The 16,689-nt window shown below is 67.9% G+C and overlaps 3 protein-coding genes across 4 annotated transcripts in view; all 3 read right to left on the minus strand.

The window, feature by feature from the left end:
* Positions 1-1,311, minus strand: part of JAG2 (jagged canonical Notch ligand 2) — a 28,429-nt gene extending 27,118 nt beyond the window's left edge. The window contains exon 1 of the mRNA XM_036306392.1: positions 743-1,311. The gene's annotated coding sequence lies outside the window, so the exon portion shown is untranslated. The remainder of the gene's footprint in view (positions 1-742) is intronic.
* A 427-nt stretch (positions 1,312-1,738) lies between these two features.
* On the minus strand, positions 1,739-7,652 carry NUDT14 (nudix hydrolase 14). 2 transcript variants are annotated; one of them, XM_036306397.1, is made up of 5 exons: positions 7,520-7,652; positions 5,256-5,299; positions 4,719-4,783; positions 4,318-4,555; positions 1,739-2,058 (listed from the first exon to the last, which is right to left on the minus strand). In XM_036306397.1, exons 1-5 carry the CDS (start codon positions 7,598-7,600, stop codon positions 1,818-1,820), a joined length of 669 nt encoding a protein of 222 aa, XP_036162290.1. In that variant the 5' UTR covers positions 7,601-7,652; the 3' UTR covers positions 1,739-1,817. The 2 variants fall into 2 exon arrangements, with proteins under 2 accessions (XP_036162290.1, XP_036162291.1); XM_036306398.1 differs by having other exon boundaries at positions 1,896-2,129.
* A 5,252-nt stretch (positions 7,653-12,904) lies between these two features.
* Positions 12,905-16,689, minus strand: part of BRF1 (BRF1 RNA polymerase III transcription initiation factor subunit) — a 46,724-nt gene continuing 42,939 nt past the window's right edge. The window contains exon 19 of the transcript XR_004967187.1: positions 12,905-13,409. The gene's annotated coding sequence lies outside the window, so the exon portion shown is untranslated. The remainder of the gene's footprint in view (positions 13,410-16,689) is intronic.

Raw genomic sequence — 16,689 nt, forward strand, 5'->3', positions numbered from 1 at the left:
ATGATTGTCCTGGGGTCCACTGAGCCACAGCACCCCTCAGATCCTAGTTCCACTGGCCCCCTAGCCTGGGGCTCCCGCTCTGAGCTCCAGCCCCAGGGGTTCTCCCGGGTGTGCCCTGGGCAAGTGCTCCGCTTGTGCTGGACACGGCACGGATAGTCTGGGGGCCACTCAGCCTGGCCAGGGGGCTTCCGGCCCGGCCGGGGTGCGGACTGCCCAGGATTTGGACAGAGCCTGCTGCGCTCAGGAGTGAGCTGTGCTTCCGCCCGCTTTGCGGTGCTAAATATAGCGCCAGGGAGGGGGTTTCCGGTTACAGCCCCCCCACACCCAGTGCCGGGAAATCGATGCCAGTTCCATTAGGCTCCATGGTGAGCGGCTGACCGGCCCCAGGCTGCAGCGAGGGGCGGGGCTGCACTCCAGTCCAGGGGCCCTGCCCTCTACCCCACCCTGCAGTCGGGGGCTCAGCACATGCCCCAGGGCCCTGAGAGCCCAGGCCCTGCCGGACGCCCCTCCCAGACAGTGCGGCAGGCGGCCCAGAGCCTCGGGTGGGCATCAGGCAGGCGGGGCGGGGCACAGCTCCTGCCCTGGGACAGTTCTTAGATGAGCGAGGCCTGGGGCAGCCCACTGGGGTCGCCTCTGGACAGAGTGGAGCTGCAGCGCCCTGGACCCCACAGTTGCCCAGCCCTGCTGGCCCCTTGGACACACCACACACCCTCAGGCCCCTCCCTAGCAGCTTGGCACTCACCTGGCTGGGCTCCCAGGAGGCCCCACCTGGGTCATGGCCGGTATTTGCATATAGGTGTGCTGCTGGGGTGGGTCGATTAGGCCTCAAATGCAGGCCTGGGCTGTGCTGCTCTGCTAGGCTCCGTGACATGCACCCCCACACCGCCTGCCTGGAGTCGGCCTGGGAGGGGCAGGGCAAGCACACAAGGGCAGGTGGGCCCAGCAGGAGCCCGAGGCAGCATGTCCCGCCCCCACATCATCCAGCTGCAGCCCAGGGCCCAGCCCGCGAACACTGGGGCCTATGGCAACGCTCCTGGCCACCCAGGTCCCCAGACCCGCCCTCCTGTGGGGACAGCACCCCTGGATTCCTTGCCTTTCCCAGGTCAGGGGCTCATGACGCCGGCTGTCCCGACCTGTCCCCAGGGCAACACCCCAGGGGCTGACCAGAGGGTGTGGGGCTCTAGGGAAGGGCCAGACCAGGTCACCACCCTCAGGTGGGGCCCCATCCCCGGCTGATGCCTGTGACCATGGTGACCAGCACACATGCCCACAGCGGGCTCCTGGGTGCTGGTAAGTGGGCAGCGAGCCCACCTGTGACCCCCAGCGCTCGAGGCCACACACACAGGCTGTAGGTGGAGGGAGATGGCGCCACACTCCTGTGGCCCAGGGGACATGGGCTCTGGGGGTGCCAGCCCAGGCCATGGGGCGAGGGACCTCACTTCTCCAGGAACAGGGAGTGTGTGCCCCCTGGAATGCACAACCCACAGTTCTGCCCCCCTCCTGACTGAGGCCGGCTCAGCCACCACCCCGGAGGTCCCAGCTCACTCCCTGGCCTGGTGCCCAGGGGGCCCATCCCCAGGCCCACTGAGCTGCCCTCCCTGCGTGTGTACCCACCTCCCACCCCGGCCTGGCCTGCCCTTTGGCATGGCCACAGCCCAGGCTTCTGCTGTGGAGTTGAGGGCCCTCTGGAGAGCCCCCCGTCTCCGGGCCTCCCCAGTCACAGCTCGGAGCCAGTGGACACAGCTAGAGCCACAGGAGCCTTTATTGGGCTGCAGGGTGGGGGCCAGGACCGGCCTGGCTCCAGACCCCCTCGGGGGTCACAGGAGACCCAGGCCGGGGCCCACACAATGGAGGAACCAGGAGATCCCAAAGATGACGCCGAGGGTCTTGGGGACATCCGGGTTGTCCGAGAAGGCCTGGGCGCCCCCCAGGGGCAGGTGCACGACCTCAATGAGCTCGCCCTCCTCGGCCAGGCCCCCGCCCGGGCCACCCCTCTGGGCGTCTGTCACCTCCGCATAGAACATGGTCTGGCTGGAGCCGGTCAGTCCCACGCCAGCCCTGTGGGTCGAGACAGCGCAGGCTGAGCCACAGAGCAGCCCCGGCCCTCTCCGCTCGGCACCCGCCCGGCCCTGGTGGAAGGAAGACAGAGCAAGCCACCAAGCTGTGAGGGCCACGCGGCCAGGACCTGCGCCACCGAGGAGCCGGCCGTGGTTCAGGCCAACAGGGCCTGGGTCACACGCCGCAGCCGTGAGCTGGGAAGGGGGTCTGAGCCCCGGGGTAGACAGGAGACCAGCCACCCGACCACAGCGGCCGAGGCTCTGAGGGGGCGCAGACGTGAGATGAGGGGGCTGCAGCTACTCACTGTCGGGGGTACCGCCCTCCCTGCCTGTTCACACCGGGCCCTCAGCCAGGGCCTCCTTCCCGGTGGACGTAACCCCCAGCCCCCCGCCCAGGCTGCTGACGCCTCCCCCCAAGGATGCCGGTTGGCTGCCAGCAGGGCCACACCAGCTGCCCGTGGGGCGTGGGCTGGGGGGCTTCCCACTGTCACCTGCAGGACACCACGCTGGGGGCAGCAGGTGCAGAGGCAGCCCAATCCCACGCCCAAGGGCCCTCGACCTGAGAGCATGAGGGTTCCATTCGCAATGGGTGGCGGCCAGAAGGGGGTACGGTCCCCAGGAGGGAGACCAGCGCCGAGGGCAGTGGCCTGACCGGCTGGTGGGGAGCAGGAGTGGGCAGCGTAGGGACTGCTGGCTGCGAGGACAGGGCGGTGCACGGGCCAGTCTGGATCGCAAGCCCATAATGGCGTGCAGGGGGAGAAGGGAACCAAGGGGGTATGTCTGGGGAGTCAGGGGGACCCAGGGCGGCGGCGGCTGCCCTGGGAGACGCCCGGCACACGGGGAGGGAGCGGGACTGCGGCCTTCACGCCCCACCTCCAGGAGGGCCCCTCACTGACCTCGCCCAGCTGCTTCCTCTGCCCTCCATCCCCTTATCTCCCTCAGACCCTTCCTGACGGCCCGTTTCCGCCGGCGGCTCGGGCTGCCTTTGATGGAAGCCCGTCTGTGGGGTTTCCAGTCTGCTTCCTCTGGCGCTGAAGAGACGGCGTGGCCTCTGAACATGCCCAGCCAGGCCGGGCACCGCCTCCGCCCTCCCTCACTCATTCCGCAGTCCCTGACCTCAGGCGAAGGCCTGGGACTTGTCACCTGGGACTGCAGGCAAGTGGCCCAGCTCCACACCGGGCCCTGCTGTCTGTTTTGCCCCGGGAGGCCCACAGGGACAACGGCCTGATCTGCACTCCAGCCCCACCGCAATCCTGCTCCCCACAGCCCCCCTCGGCTCCAAAATGCAAGTCTGAGCGGGCTGCTCACTGTCCACAACCTTCCATGGCTCCCCAGCACCCTGGGGGTCGGGCATAGCCCAGAGGCCCCGCATGTGAAGCCCTTCTGCCAGGACCCCCACCTGCCTTCCTCCTTGCCCACCCCCCAAACCGGCCCCTCACACCCAGACATCCAGCCCTCGGCATGGAAAGCCTCAATCCACTGAACATGGAGGACCCTGTGGCTCACCTCCTACCCCAAGGAGGCCTGGGGGCCGCTGAAGCTGGGTCGGGGGGCCCAGCCCACCACTGTGTGCCCCGGCGCTGGGCTGGGAGACAGGGCCCTAGGGGTGCAGGCCCTGCCTCCGGAGAAGGCGCCCAGCTCAGTGGGTGCAGAGCACTGAGGCCCTCCTGCCCGACTCCCCTGAGGTCTGGACCGTCGCAGTGGGCCCCGGGCAGGGGTGGGCATCCCCCCAACATCCTGTCCTGCAAAGATGGCCCCAGCGGTGGGCCTCATGGGATGTGGGCGATGGGGGGGCATCTGGACGTTGGCGGGGCTGGCCCTGAAGTCCAGCGTCCAGGCCACACCTCGTCCCCCTGCCCAGGACACAGCCTTTCCCTCATCCCTGAGCCCCTGTTAGAGCAGATCTGTGACTCACCCCCACCCCCAGGGCCCCATTCTTAATCCCACAGGAAGTGGAGGCATCTGTCCGCAGCAGCTGCCACAGCCCGCCCCACAGGGCTGGGGGCCGCAGGGCAGGCGCATGGGCCCAGCCTGCCCCAGAACCAGCTCCCAGACCCCAGGTTCTGGCCTGGATCACGACCTGGGTGGGTTCCCTCCAACCTTCCCCAGCCTCACGGTGAAAACAAGGGGGAGGCGCTGCCCTACTTGCATACCCCTGCGGACGGGGCGCTCACTGCCCAAGGCAGCCAGCGCCCTCCCCGGGGCAGGACTGCAGCCGGCGCCCCTCGCTGGCCCTGCGGGTCCGGCCCGGCCCACTCACTTGTAGGTGGCGACGCGGCGCAGGTCGGCCGGGGCCAGGCGGTAGCCACACTCCTCCCAGGCCTCCTTGCATGCCACCTCCTCCAGCGACAGCCCCGGCTGGTCCACGATGCCGGCGCACAGCTCGTACATCACGCCCGCCGAGCCCGGCAGTGCCTCCGGCAGCACCTGCGGCCTGTCGGCGTCCACAGCCGCCAGGGACCCTGGGAAGCGGCGCTCCACCTCGCTCATGTACACGGCTGATGGGGGGGAGGGTAGACCATGGTCACGGCCACAGGGCGGCTGCCTCACCAGGCCTCAGTTTCCCCTGGACCCCTCCCCACATCTGCGTTCTAACCCTCGGAGCACAGGGGCCCCGCTCCCCGCCCCGGGGCCTCACCCCACCTCACGGGCAGCCCTCACCCGGCCGAAACTGCTTCACCAGCACCAGGCTCCTCCGGGAAGAGTTGAACAGGAGAATGGTCACACTGCGGGTGGGGGGGTGGCGGGGATCGAGCTCAGCACAGAAGCACCCCTCATCTCACCTCCCTGGGGGCCCTGTTCCCAGCATTCCCAGCCGCCCTCCTCTCCCCGGCAGCCTGGGAAAATGGGGCCCTTGCTCAGATGGGTAGAGCAGGGCCAGAGCTGCTGGGTCAAAGTCAGGCTAGGAGCTCTGGCAGGAGGGGCAGTGGGGTGGAAAAGGCATGTTTGGAAGTTGGGGGCCAGGTGACTGACAGGACATGTGGTCCGTGCTGGCCGGCTGCCTGCTGACCACACTCCTGTGGCCAGGTCACTGTCGAGCCCACACCCCAGGGGTCAGGGGCCAGCCACCCAGACAGCTTCTCCCCGTTCCCCTGGGGTGACCCGCAGAGCAGGGGGAGTAGGGATGTGCGTGGGGGACACACAGATGCAGAGGCAGGGTGCCCCCGGGCGTCAGAGGAGCCTGGGCTGGGCCCTCACCTGTCATGCGTCTTCATGAAGTCCCACGACTTCTGGGTGCCATTCTGAAAGAGGCAGGGTGGCGGTCAGGGTGCCCCCCCAACCCTGGGCACCCTGCCCCAAGGGCTGCCAGGACCCTGGGAAGCACCCTGAAGCAGGAGGCAGTGTGGGCAGGGTCTGGGCTGAGCCTGCTGGGAGCAGGCAGAACAGACACTATGGGGTTCTAGCAGGCGGAGGGAAGAAGGCATCCAGAATCCTGCCAGCTGGACACCAGCAGGTGAAATGGACATTCACCTGGCCCAGCACCTCCCCATGGCATCCCTGTGGATGAGGCTGGAGCTGGGCACTCGGGGCCCTGCCCTGTGACTGCCCATCACCAGCCCCCCAGTCACTGGGTCAGCCCAGAGGCCCCAGTGAACTGCTGGCCCCACCCCGGGATCTGTCCAGCCACGACATGGACATGGTCCTGACACGAGAAACACAGTGAGTGCCCGTCCTGGGGCAGGGCGCCAAGGGACAGTGTCACGAGAATTTCCTGGAGGAGGTGACGCCACACAGATGAGGAAAGGGCATTCCAAGCAAGGGGTCCTCACAGGCAGAGGGGTCCCCACAGGCAGAGGGGGGCTCACAGGCAGAGGGGGGCTCACAGGCAGAGGGGTCCTCACAGGCAGAGGGGGGCTCACAGGCAGAGGGGGGCTCACAGGCAGAGGGGGGCTCACAGGCAGAGGGGTCCCCACAGGCAGAGGGGGGCTCACAGGCAGAGGGGTCCTCACAGGCAGAGGGGGGCTCACAGGCAGGGCCACAGGTGGTCCCAGCAGCGTCAGGCCTGGGTCTGAGCTGGCGGGAGGCAGAGGTGCCCTGGAAGGGTGGTGGCAGCCTCGGTTCCCAAAGGGCAGGGAGGCCCGGGGCCCTGTGTGCGGCCGGCTGCCCGGGAGGCCGTCCTCGGGCACTGCCCCCAGGAGCAAGCCCGGGCCTGCCTGCCACCCGCCACCGGAGCCAGCCAGCCACCCACGCCGGCTCCAGGGAGGGCCTGCCCTGTGCCTGTGCCCGCTGTGCCCACTGCCCCCGCCGTGCATGTCCCGGGCAGGTCTGAGACCCTCAGCTCAGGATCAAAACGTCTGCCAGACCTTCAGGTCCAGCCGGGAGGGGGGGGGGAGGGTGCAGGGGAGGGTCTGAGGCTGCCCCAACCTGGCTCCTCCTCTGAGGCCCAGACACAATCCTCTCCCCGTCGGACCCCAGGGGTGCCCCGTCTCTGGTCCGTCTGTCTGTCCACAGCACTCCCTGGCCAGGGTAGCTAACGACCAAAGGCTACAGGAGCTCTGGGTGGCATGCGCTGCCCGCCCGATGGCCCTGGCCCCCAGCCTGTGCCCAGCTCAGCGGTGCCTCAGGTCAGTCTGGTCGCCAGCACCCACCAGGGGGATGTCGCAGCAGGCGCCCACAGAGCTGTCCCCCTTCACGGGAGGTGGGAGGGGCTGCAGCCACGGCCCAGCAGGCATGTGCCCGACACGCAGAGCCCCAGCCCCCAGCCCGGGGCGAGCAGCCATCAGGCCCCTCCCAGCAGACGTCAGAGGGGGCAGCGACCTCCACGTTCCCACACTGCCCCTCGACTGCCTTGCCCGCCTGCCCCAGGCTAGGGCTGCCAACGAGGGTGCATCCTGGGGCCCCAGGGAAAGTGGGGTGCAGGGGCCTCTCTCAGGCTGGGCTCCAGGGAGTTTGGTGGGGGGTTCCGGGGTCACTGTGCTGAGAGGGCGGGGGGCAGGGCTGTCTCCATCTGAAGGGCCTGCAGCGGGCAGCCCACCGGGGCAGGTGGAGCTGCAAGGAAAGGGTGGGGGCCCGAGTGGACAGAGCAGGTCCTGAGAGAGGCCGGAGGCGGCCACCCGCTGGACAAGGAGAGGGGGCAGCAACCCGCGCTCCCGACAGGTGTTTCCTGGTGACCTGTTTCCACGTGCGCAGGAGGCGGCGTGGGCCCCACGGGTGAGACTCGGGGCGTGCGCGGGAGGAAGCCCACGAGGCTCGCCACCCGCCCGCCTCCGCTCCCTCCTCCCGGGGAACCACCGCCTCCGGGAAGCGCTCCGTGACCTCGGAGGAGCCCGCAGTCCCGCCGCAAAGGGGGCCGGAGGTGCCCTGCGGGGCCCGCCCTGGCCGGGCACGCACGCGGCCCGGGAACCGGAGCCAACCGCGAGGCCGGGGGGCGGGGCTCCGCGCGGTGGGCGGGGCGGGCGCGGGGAGTGGGCGGGGCTCCGCGCCGCGGAAGGGACGGGCGGAAGCGGCGGCGGGCGGCTCACCTGGCGGTAGTGCAGCGTGAACGGCTGCAGGTAGGGCGAGGCTGCGCACCGGGCCACGGCCGCCCCCTCGATACGCTCCATGGCCGCGGGGACCGGGGCGCGGCGGCCGCAGCGGGTGCGCGCGGGGCAGGAGCGGGCGGACCGGCGGGCGCGTGACGCCGCTCTGGGCATGCGCAGTTGGCGCGGGGCGGGGCGCGCGGGGCGGGGTGCGCTCGGCCAGTGGCGCGCGGAGGGTGCGGGCGGGGCGGGCCGGAGAGGACGCGCCCGAGGAGCGATCGCGGGCGCTCGGGGCCCGGGACGGGGCGGGGAGCGGCGCCGCGCGCGGTTCTGCCGGGAGGAGCCGAGCGGTGCCTCCCCCGAGGGCCGGCCGCCGTCCCGTGATGGGTCGTCCGGGGGCCGGGGGTGGTGGAGGGGGCAGCCCCGGGAGGCACCGACGGGCCCTGAAGGGGGCAGTGGCGGACCTGTGGGAGGGAGAGCGCGGGGGTCGCCGCGGGGCGGCGCGTGGACACCTCCTGGGAACCTCGTGGCCGGGAGGCGAGAAGGCCGTGCCCGGCCGGCGTGGCTCCGGGGTTGGAGCCGGAGGTCACGTTGGATTGCGGGTCGGGCACGCGCCTGGGGTGCCCACCAGACCCCCCAGTGGGGGGCGTGCAGGAGGCAGCCGGCCCATGATTCTCACCGTCGAAGTCTCTCTCCCTCCCTTCCTCTCCGAACCAATAAGAAACATTGAAAAGCGCAGGCTCGGGGAGGAGGGAAGGGAGAGCTCGGCCTCCCCTCCGGGTCCCTGGCCTGGGCCGCGGGCCACCTGCCCTGGTGGCAGGTGCTGCAGCAGCCCCGGCCTCTGGGCTTGTCCCTCCTCCCAGCGGCCATCCCCGCCCCCAGAAGCCCTCTGGGCTGCAGGGCCCCCCCTTCCGCACGTGGATCCCAAGGACCCCCTCCAAGTGTGGCCTCGCCCCCCCAGGCGCTGCTGCGAGGGGTGCGGTGGGGACCTATGGCCCCAGGAGGGACGCCCAGGTGGGGCTGGCCATGGGGCCTTGAAAGCTGTCCCCATGTTACTATTGCTGCGTGAAAAGCACCCAGAATCCCGCGGCTCGGAGCGCCATTGACGGCCGGTCCGGAGTGGGGCCCTGGCCCGGCCGCAGCTCTCGCCTTCCTCTGCGGGGGGAGGGGGGGCGCAGGGCAGCTGGGGATGGAGTATTCCGCAGGCTCCGTGGGATGCACGGCAGCTTGGCCTCTTCGCCCGGGTCGGGGGCCTCCGCTTCGTGGCTGGCAGCCGGCTGGCTGGGCGTGTCGCTGTGTGGCCTCTCCCGTGTGGCTGGCGTGGGCTGCCCCACAGCATGGCGGTCTCAGCACACGGCCTTGGGCCAGCCCGTGGCCCGGCCTGGGAAGGCAAGCAGTGTCCTGCCCCCCTGTGTCCTGTGAGTCGCAGAAAGCCCTGGCCACCCAGGGTCCGGGGGAGGGGACTTCACAAGGGGGGGCACTGGGAGGCGTGGTGCTGGGGGTTGTCAGACTCCCTGCTCCCAGCCTCGCCCTGGTGTCCTGGGGGCTGGAGAGAGAGAGCCCGCCCACCTCTCTTGTGTGTGTAGATATATGTAGGTGTGTCTATATACACTAGAGGCCTGGTACACGGATTCGTGCACCCGTGGGGTCCCTCGGCCTGGCCTGGGAGGATTGGGCCAAAACCGGCTCTCGGACATCCCCCGAGGGTACCGGATTGCGAGACCCCTCCTGCAGGCCCAGCTCCGGGACCTGGACACCCACCGGCTTCCTCCTCCCTCCTCCCTGGGCCTGGAGTGCGGGTGAAGCAGATCGGGGCGACCGTGCCCCAGCAGCAACCTAACCCACAGCCGATTCCACGAGGAATTGCGCTCCCTCCTCTGCTGGTCGAGCGTCTGCCCCCTGGTGGCCATTGCACGTCATGGCTACCAGGCGAGCGGTCGAACAGTTGGTTGGTCACTTGGGCTTTTATACATACCGATATTTTATTGGTTTCAGAGAGGAAGCGAGCGAGAGAGAAACATCAATGAGAGAGAAGCATGGACCGGCTGCCTCCTGCACACCCCTACTGGGGATGGAGCCCGCAACCCAGGCATGTGCCCCGACCAGGAACGGAACCGTGACCTCCTGGTTCACAGGTCGGCGCTCGCCCACGGAGCCACGGTGGCCGGGCCCCAGGAAGCCGCTCCAGGGAGCCTTGCTTTCGTCACGTGCGGGGAAGTAGCGTTGTCATAGTAACACAAGCCGAGGGCTGGCAGTGTGGGTTGCGGGATTTACGTGCCTGCGACCTGCCAGCAAGGTGCCCCCCGCCCCCCGCGGGAAGCAGGCCCTCAGATGCCCCACGGAACCCCACCGATTGGGAGACGGACTCAGAACCGAGGCTGCACCCGCAGCCCTTTCACGGCAGCCGAAACCGCGTGTCCGTCGGCAGGTGATGGCACACTGCCAGTCACACACGGGACGTGCGGCACCTGCGAGGAGTGACACCGCACTCGCCACAACATGGGTGAACGCCGTGGCTGCCGGGAAGCGGCGGACACGCATGTGAATTGCAGGACGGGCAGACCGCGCCGGTCAGAGGTGCCAGGGGCGGGGTGGGAGGAGGGCAGGGGCTGCTCGGTGAGGGCAGGGCTTCCTTTCGGGTGAGAGAATGTTCTGGAACTACGTCGTGGTGGTTACACACCGTTACGCGTGTGCTAAATGCCACTGCACACGGTAAAGGGTTCGTGTTCTGTGGACGTCAGTTCAATTTTTTAAAAAATGAAAATGGCCCCGTGAGGCTGTTCAGGAGCCTCCTTGCTGCCCGTGGCCGCCCACGGCGTCCCCACCCGTCAGCGCCGGGCCAGGCCGGGCCGTGCGGACCTCGGGGTGGGGGTGGGTGAGTTTCTCCAGCGAGACGTGAGTCCGACCATTTTTCTGGAGTGTCCAGTGCATCCGGGCGGCTTGGAACTGGGGCCGGGGGCCGAGGGGCCACGGGGCCTCGAAAAGCCACCCCTGACCTGGCACCGTGGGGGCTGTGGAGGCCGCCGGGCGGAGGCCTGATGAGGAGGCCACACGCCCGCCCCCCAGCACCCCTCCCCCCCCCGCAGGGCCTGTACTTGGTCACGTCGACACCGAAGGTTCCGGAGATCAGGGTGTAAACCCAGGAGCAGCTGACGGATTCATGTCAGAGGGTCCAGGCGAGTGGGGGCCTCGGGCGGGTCAGGGACACAGGGGTGCTGGGAGGACACCCCACAGGAGGGGGCAGGTGCTGGCAGGGAACCCAGGAGGCTCCCGCCGGCTGCCACCACCCTTTTCTGTGTAAGGGGTGAGGACGCAGTGGGAGGGGAGGGTGGCAGCAGCCTGGCCAGGTGGCCAGGTGGCCATTGGCCGCCTCCAGCGCTCGGCCATTCCCCCGACGGGGCGACAGGCGGTCCACAGGTGAGGTTGCAGGTCAGGGAGTTTCTGACGTGACAGGCGGGGAAACGGAGGCCACCGAGCCGGCCGCTGCACCCAGCATCGGGGCCCGTCAGTGCCTCTGCCTGGCCGCACGGACGGCGTGTCCACTGACCCTGCTCCACGCTCCGGTCTCACTGAGGACCCCAGACCAGCAGGGGCCAGGGGGCAGCTCTCAGGCTTCCTCTCCGGCCCCAGCGCCCTGTGCCAGTTCCTGCTCCGACTCACGTGGCCGTGGCGGCTGAGTGGCCCCATGTCTGCCCTCGGGGAGCTGGGACGTCAGGCAGAGAACAGGCTAGCCTCATCTAGAATGTCCTCAGGCACCCCCAGAATTGTGCCCCCCCCAGATATCAGGGCACCTGGGCCTCGCCCATCCTGGCTGACGTAAAATCATCCACCACAGAAGGAAAGGAGAAAAAAGTGGTTAAAACCACGCAAAAGGAAGTGTGAGTAGAACGCGCTTCGAGAGAATTACGGATCGGCTGCCTCCTGCCCCCCCACACAGGATGGAGCCCGAAACCCAGGCGTGCGCCCCAGCCAGGAATGGAACCGTGACCTCCTGGTTCATAGGCCGACGCTCACCCACTGAGCCACACCAGCCAGGCCAGAACGCACTTCTTAACCTGCTGCAAAGTGCGTGCTCACAGAAAGCGCCCGCTGGCGTGGCTGAGGTCCTGGGTGCACACCCTGGGAGGGGCGAGGACGTGTGCGTGTGTGTGCCCAGGTGGGTGTGTGCACGCGTGTACATGTGCGCTGTTCTGCTGCTGTGGCGATGCCGTCCGACGCCCCTCGGGTCCCGCCGAGCCGCTGCCAGGGTGGAGGAGCCCCGGGTTCTCAGCCGCTTAAATGTGAGACGTGTTCTCCGTGCGGAGGAGCCTGGGGCGTGTCTCTATGACACACAGCACGGCGTAAAGCATAACGGCCCGGCCGCGGGGCTCGGGCTGAGCCTCGGCCTGTGAGCCAGGAGGTCAGGGTTCGGTTCCCGGTCAGGGCACGGGCCTGGGCTGTGGGCTCCATCCCCAGGGAGGTGTGAGGAGGCAGCCGATCCATGATTCTCTCTCATGATTGATGTGTCTCTCCCCTCTCCCTCCCTCCCTGACAGCAGTCACACACACGCACACGCACACAAATATTCTGTGAGATCAGTAAAGCAGATGCTCGGGAGCCAGGTCATGACGCAGCACATTTCTGGGGCCCTGGGGGGACGCAGGGAGCGGGGGGGACAGGGCTGCTCCCCCCGAGGGCGCTCCCTCCAGGCGCCGAGAACCATCGCCTGGACCCTCTGACCTTTTTCACACTCGGGGTACCCCAGCGACATCCCCTTTAGTTTTGACAAACTGCTCAGCTGAGCTCCAGGAGAAGGGGGGCTGAGAGATCCCAGGGCCGAGGGCCGGCCTCAGCCTCCCTCGGGGTTCCCAGGGGCCGTTCTGTGGCCGTCGTGGGGAGGGACATTCAAGCCCCCCCGTCCGGGCACCTGGCAGCGTTCTGCGTTTCTGCTTCTAACCACCGGTCAGGAGCCGGTCACAGCAGACACGCCCGGGGAAGCCGCCTCTCGGCTGCCCCGGAGGTGCCATCACTGTGCCACACGGTCTAATCGGGATGCTGGCCCCCAGAGGCAGAGCTGCCTTGCAGCCGCCTCCCCTCCCCTGGCCCCTGCGTCTAACGTCGCACGCTGGAGGCCGTGTGCCTGGGAGGTACCCTGTAACACCTGGCCTGGCCGGGCAGGTCTCTGCTCCACCCTCACACATGAAGGCTGCTGGCCTGGGTGTAGGACTCTTTCTTTCTTTCTTTCTTTCTTTCTTTCTTTCTTTCTTTCTTTCTTTCTTTCTTTCTTTCTTTCTTTCTTTCATTCAAGAGAAACATGTTGTTTTGTTTTAAAATATATTTTTTATTTCAGAGAGGAAGGGAGTGGGGGAGAGAGAGAGAAACGTCAATGATGAGCGAGAATCACTGATGGGCTGCCTCCTGCACGGCCCCTGCTGGGGCCTGTGCCCGGGCCCTTGACTGGAACCGAATCCAGGACCCTTCGGTCCGCAGGCCAACGCGCTATCTACTGAACCAAACCAGCCAGGGCTGGAATTCCTGGTTGGCAGTCACAGCACGTTCCCCCAGCCGGTGGTAGGCATTGCTTCGTTGTCTGCTCCGCCCCCCCAAACCCCCCACCCTCCACCCCCCGTGTGGCTGCCTCCATCGCAGGCCATGGGGAGGCCTCTTTGGGGACCCCCAGCATTGATCTGGAGAACGTCCTATTTGGAGAAAAGGACGCGTCTGGTCTGTCCGTCTGTTGCCTCATCCAGACGGCCTGTCCCCGTCTGAGCTCTTGGTGTCTGGGGGTCGGCTGGCGGCTGGCACTGTGCTGTCCCCTGAGGCTGTGTTTTTGTTGCGTGTATGTTACATTGGTCATCTGCTGTTCATGTCAAAGTACTGGTGTCCCTCTTTGTTCTTCATGATGCTGTTATTTCTTTAAATATGTTTTTATTGATTTCAGAGAGAGGGAGAGAGAAACACCAATGATGAGAATCATCGATTGGTTGCCCCCTGCATGCCCCCTACTGGGGATCAAGCCGCACGTAACCTGGGCATGTGCCCTTAATTGGAATCAAACCCAGGACCCTTCAGGCCACAGGCCAACACTCTGTCCACTGAGCCGAACCAGCTAGACGTGATGCTATTATTTTTAAATCTTTCTTGTTTAATAAAATGACTACCCAGCTTTCCTTTGGCTAACAGTTCTCCATCTTTTATTGTCAGCACTGCGTGTCCGACTGTTGTAAGCTTGTGTTGTGACAGTGGAGTACTGGTTTGCGTCCATTGCTGCCAGGCCCAACATAGGCTAGACTTCCTGCCCAGCCTAGCCCTGTCTCCCCCCCGGGGCAGGGTGCCCCCAGGACAGGTGGGCACACGCAGGCCAGAGCCAGGCTGAGCTGGGGCAGCAGGGCAACAGCGGGCCCATTGCTGGGAGTCCCCTGGCCAGGTCTGAGGGAGTGCAGAGTGGGTTAGGGTGACCCTCCTGGGGAGGGAGTGGGGTGCAGGACAGCCCCTCCAGGTCCCGGGCAGGCAGAGAGCTGCGAGTGGCTGCTGAGGCCAGCTGCGGCCTCACTTGGGCCCCAACACAGGGCAGAGGCCGGCTCCTGAGACGCGTGCCTGTGGGCGTGGCTGCCTGGTCACCCTGGGGCTGGTGGCTCGACCCAGGTCCCAGTTCCCAACCTCCAGGCGCCCCTGGGTCTCGAAGGGAAACAGCTCAGCCAGGAGCCCCAGGAGCGCACAGCCCATCACAGGCCCGGCCCGCCCGGAAAGCGGCCGGGAACAATGCCCTGCGTGTGACAGCCTTCCCCTCGGTGGGAGAAAATAGCGTTTCACAGAATGGCGGTTTCCTGCGTTTGTGCGGGGCCTGAGGAGTGAATCACGCCGAGACCTCCCACAAAGAGGAGCTGCCGGCCAAGTCCGCCAGGGCGGGCCCCAGGGCGGGCAGGTCCGCCCCAGCCCCAGCCTCGGCCACTGACCTCCTCCCACTTCAGCACCTGCAGAGGGGCCCGGGCTGGGAGGGGGCCTGTGGGCTCCCAGCCGAGGGCTGAGGGTGGGGGAGGGAGCGGGGAGGAGGAGAGCTTCTCTAGAGCCGGGGGTCTGGGGTCAAAGTGGCCAGTGACCTCTGCTCCCCGAGGTCAGGGCACCCTTGGGGCTCGGACCAGGGGCTGTGCTGCGGGCAGGCCACGGGGCCCTGCAGGTAGACGCACTCCCTGGGTCTCCTTCCGCACGCGAGCCGGGAGTGGGGGGGGGTGCGGTTCCCTGGGGATGGGGAGGCGGAACAGTGCGGCCTCCCAGGGCCACCACGCAGGAGTCCGGTCAGAAGGTGCTAGGTGCCCACTAGCGGGTCCTGGTGGCCCAGGTGGTCAGACCCAGCGCCAGGGGACATGTGACCTGCCCAGGGGTGTGCACTTGCCCGGTGGTAGCAGGGGGACCCTGAGGGCACCCCTCCGGCCTTTCCCGCTGACCCAGAGGTGTGAGGGCGGGGCCTCAGTGGAGGAGCCCTGACCCCTGATCCCCACTGTGGGGCCTGGAGGGGCAGCTGCAGGGCCAGGCTCACCCTGAGCTCCCTTCGGGGGGATGACCAGGATGCTGACCGCCCCCATCGCTTTCTACCTCCACACACTCCCCAGAACCCCTCCCGAGACCCTCAGGGCTCAGCCTGTCAGCCAGACTCCCATCTCATCTGTCTTCAACCTGGGGAGGGGTTCACGTGACCCAGGAGGAGACGGCCACCGCCCCTCCCTTCAGCCACGGACCCTGGTCTCTCCTGGGTGAGGCCCCCGGCTGACCACCCTCCTGCCTACTCCCGCGACTTCTGTCACCCCCACACCAAAACCTCACCATGGCCAGACCACCCCTGCCCTGCAGCTCGGGGTCTCAGCCCTGCATCACCCTCCCCACCCCTGCCCTTGCCGGGGCCGCGTGCCATGGAGATGATGGTGCCAACTACCTGCTTTGGGGACACGTGCCCCTCTCCTGGGGCGTCCCTGACACCAGCGTGAGGCTCTGCTGGACACGGGCTGCCACAGCCGCCTGACGGAGGCCAGCTGCTGCCCGCAGACCGCCAAAGCCTCGGTGCCAGCTGCGCCGGAGCAGGAGGGGTGCACCTCGCTCGGCCCCTTCCCCCCAGCCTCCTGCCTACCCCCCCCCCCCCCCGCTTTCCCAGGGCAGGTACCCTGGAAGGGGACTGGGGCTCCCCTTTGATTCTTCACAGGTGTTTCCCCCGAATCTCTTCTACATAGAGTCCCCGCTTGGCCTCGCAGATTAGTTCAGGTTCAGGCCCCACCTCTCCTGGGCCTTCTGGCCTTCAGACCCTCAGGCCAAGGTGCCAGGATGGCGCGGCTCCCCCGCCCCCAGGTGCCCGGCCCTTCAACACTTGCTGCCCTTGGCAAAGGGCCTGCTGCGCTCCGTGCTGTGCTAGTGCCCCCCCCCCACCTTGTTTTGCCACACAAACCCTTCTAGTGACAGCCACGCCAGCAGCCCCCACCTGCGGGCACACAGCCCGGGGTCCGGGCACGGCTCTCCCCGTGCTCCTGGGCCTCAGGCGGCGCCTTGGCAGCATTTAATTCCTGGGGTACCCAGCTCTCCTCAGGGGCCCCCAGTCTTCCCCAGCCCTTTATTGCCAACGCCAGGATGAAGCCCCGCCACTTGCTGCCCCCGGTGGTGTTTCTGATCAGGTTGGATTGAGGCGGGAGGGCTTTGCGGGGTGGGAGCCGCTGGAGAGGCAGGCACAGGGAGGGGCCGGGGCGCCGTGGGCAGGGAGCCCGCGCGCTCGGCGAGCCACGGTGCGCGGATCCCATTCCCCACGCACCGCGCCTGTGAATGAGCACGTGGCTGAGGCCTGTCCACAGCGCTGCGCTGAGGTGATGCACGCGCAGAGGGGACGAGGGACAGGGACGCCATGGAGGGCAGCACTGCCAGGCCGTGCCCAGCGGGGAGGGAGGGACCGGAGGCCGGCCAGGGGGGAGCACCTGGGGCTGTGCCCTCACGCCCGCCCCGCCCCGCCCCAGCCCCGCGTCCCAGCCGGATCCGAGTGGGCTCCCGGTCCGGTGCGGAGGCAGCCGGTGTGTCCATCCCGGGACGGAGCCCCGCCGATGCTGCCGTCACCCTGCCGGGGGCCGGGGGCAGCGGGCAGGCTGGGAGGGGCCCTCGGGCTCCAGGGGGGATGCCCACCCGGGTTCCCCAGGAGGGCACGGCCCGGGCGCCCGCTCCGG

This window comes from Myotis myotis, unplaced genomic scaffold (genome assembly GCF_014108235.1).
Source record: "Myotis myotis isolate mMyoMyo1 unplaced genomic scaffold, mMyoMyo1.p scaffold_m19_p_41, whole genome shotgun sequence".
NCBI lineage: Eukaryota > Metazoa > Chordata > Mammalia > Chiroptera > Vespertilionidae > Myotis > Myotis myotis.

Excerpts from the sequence above, each read along its gene's own strand:
- NUDT14 (XM_036306397.1), bottom strand. The coding sequence starts at position 7,600 with ATGGAGCGTATCGAGGGGGCGGCCGTGGCCCGGTGCGCAGCCTCGCCC. Across the intron at positions 5,300-7,519 it reads TCACGCTGCACTACCGCCAG|AATGGCACCCAGAAGTCGTG; the intron begins GTGAGCCGCCCG and ends TGCCTCTTTCAG. Across the intron at positions 4,556-4,718 it reads GGTGAAGCAGTTTCGGCCGG|CCGTGTACATGAGCGAGGTG; the intron begins GTGAGGGCTGCC and ends CCCCCCCATCAG.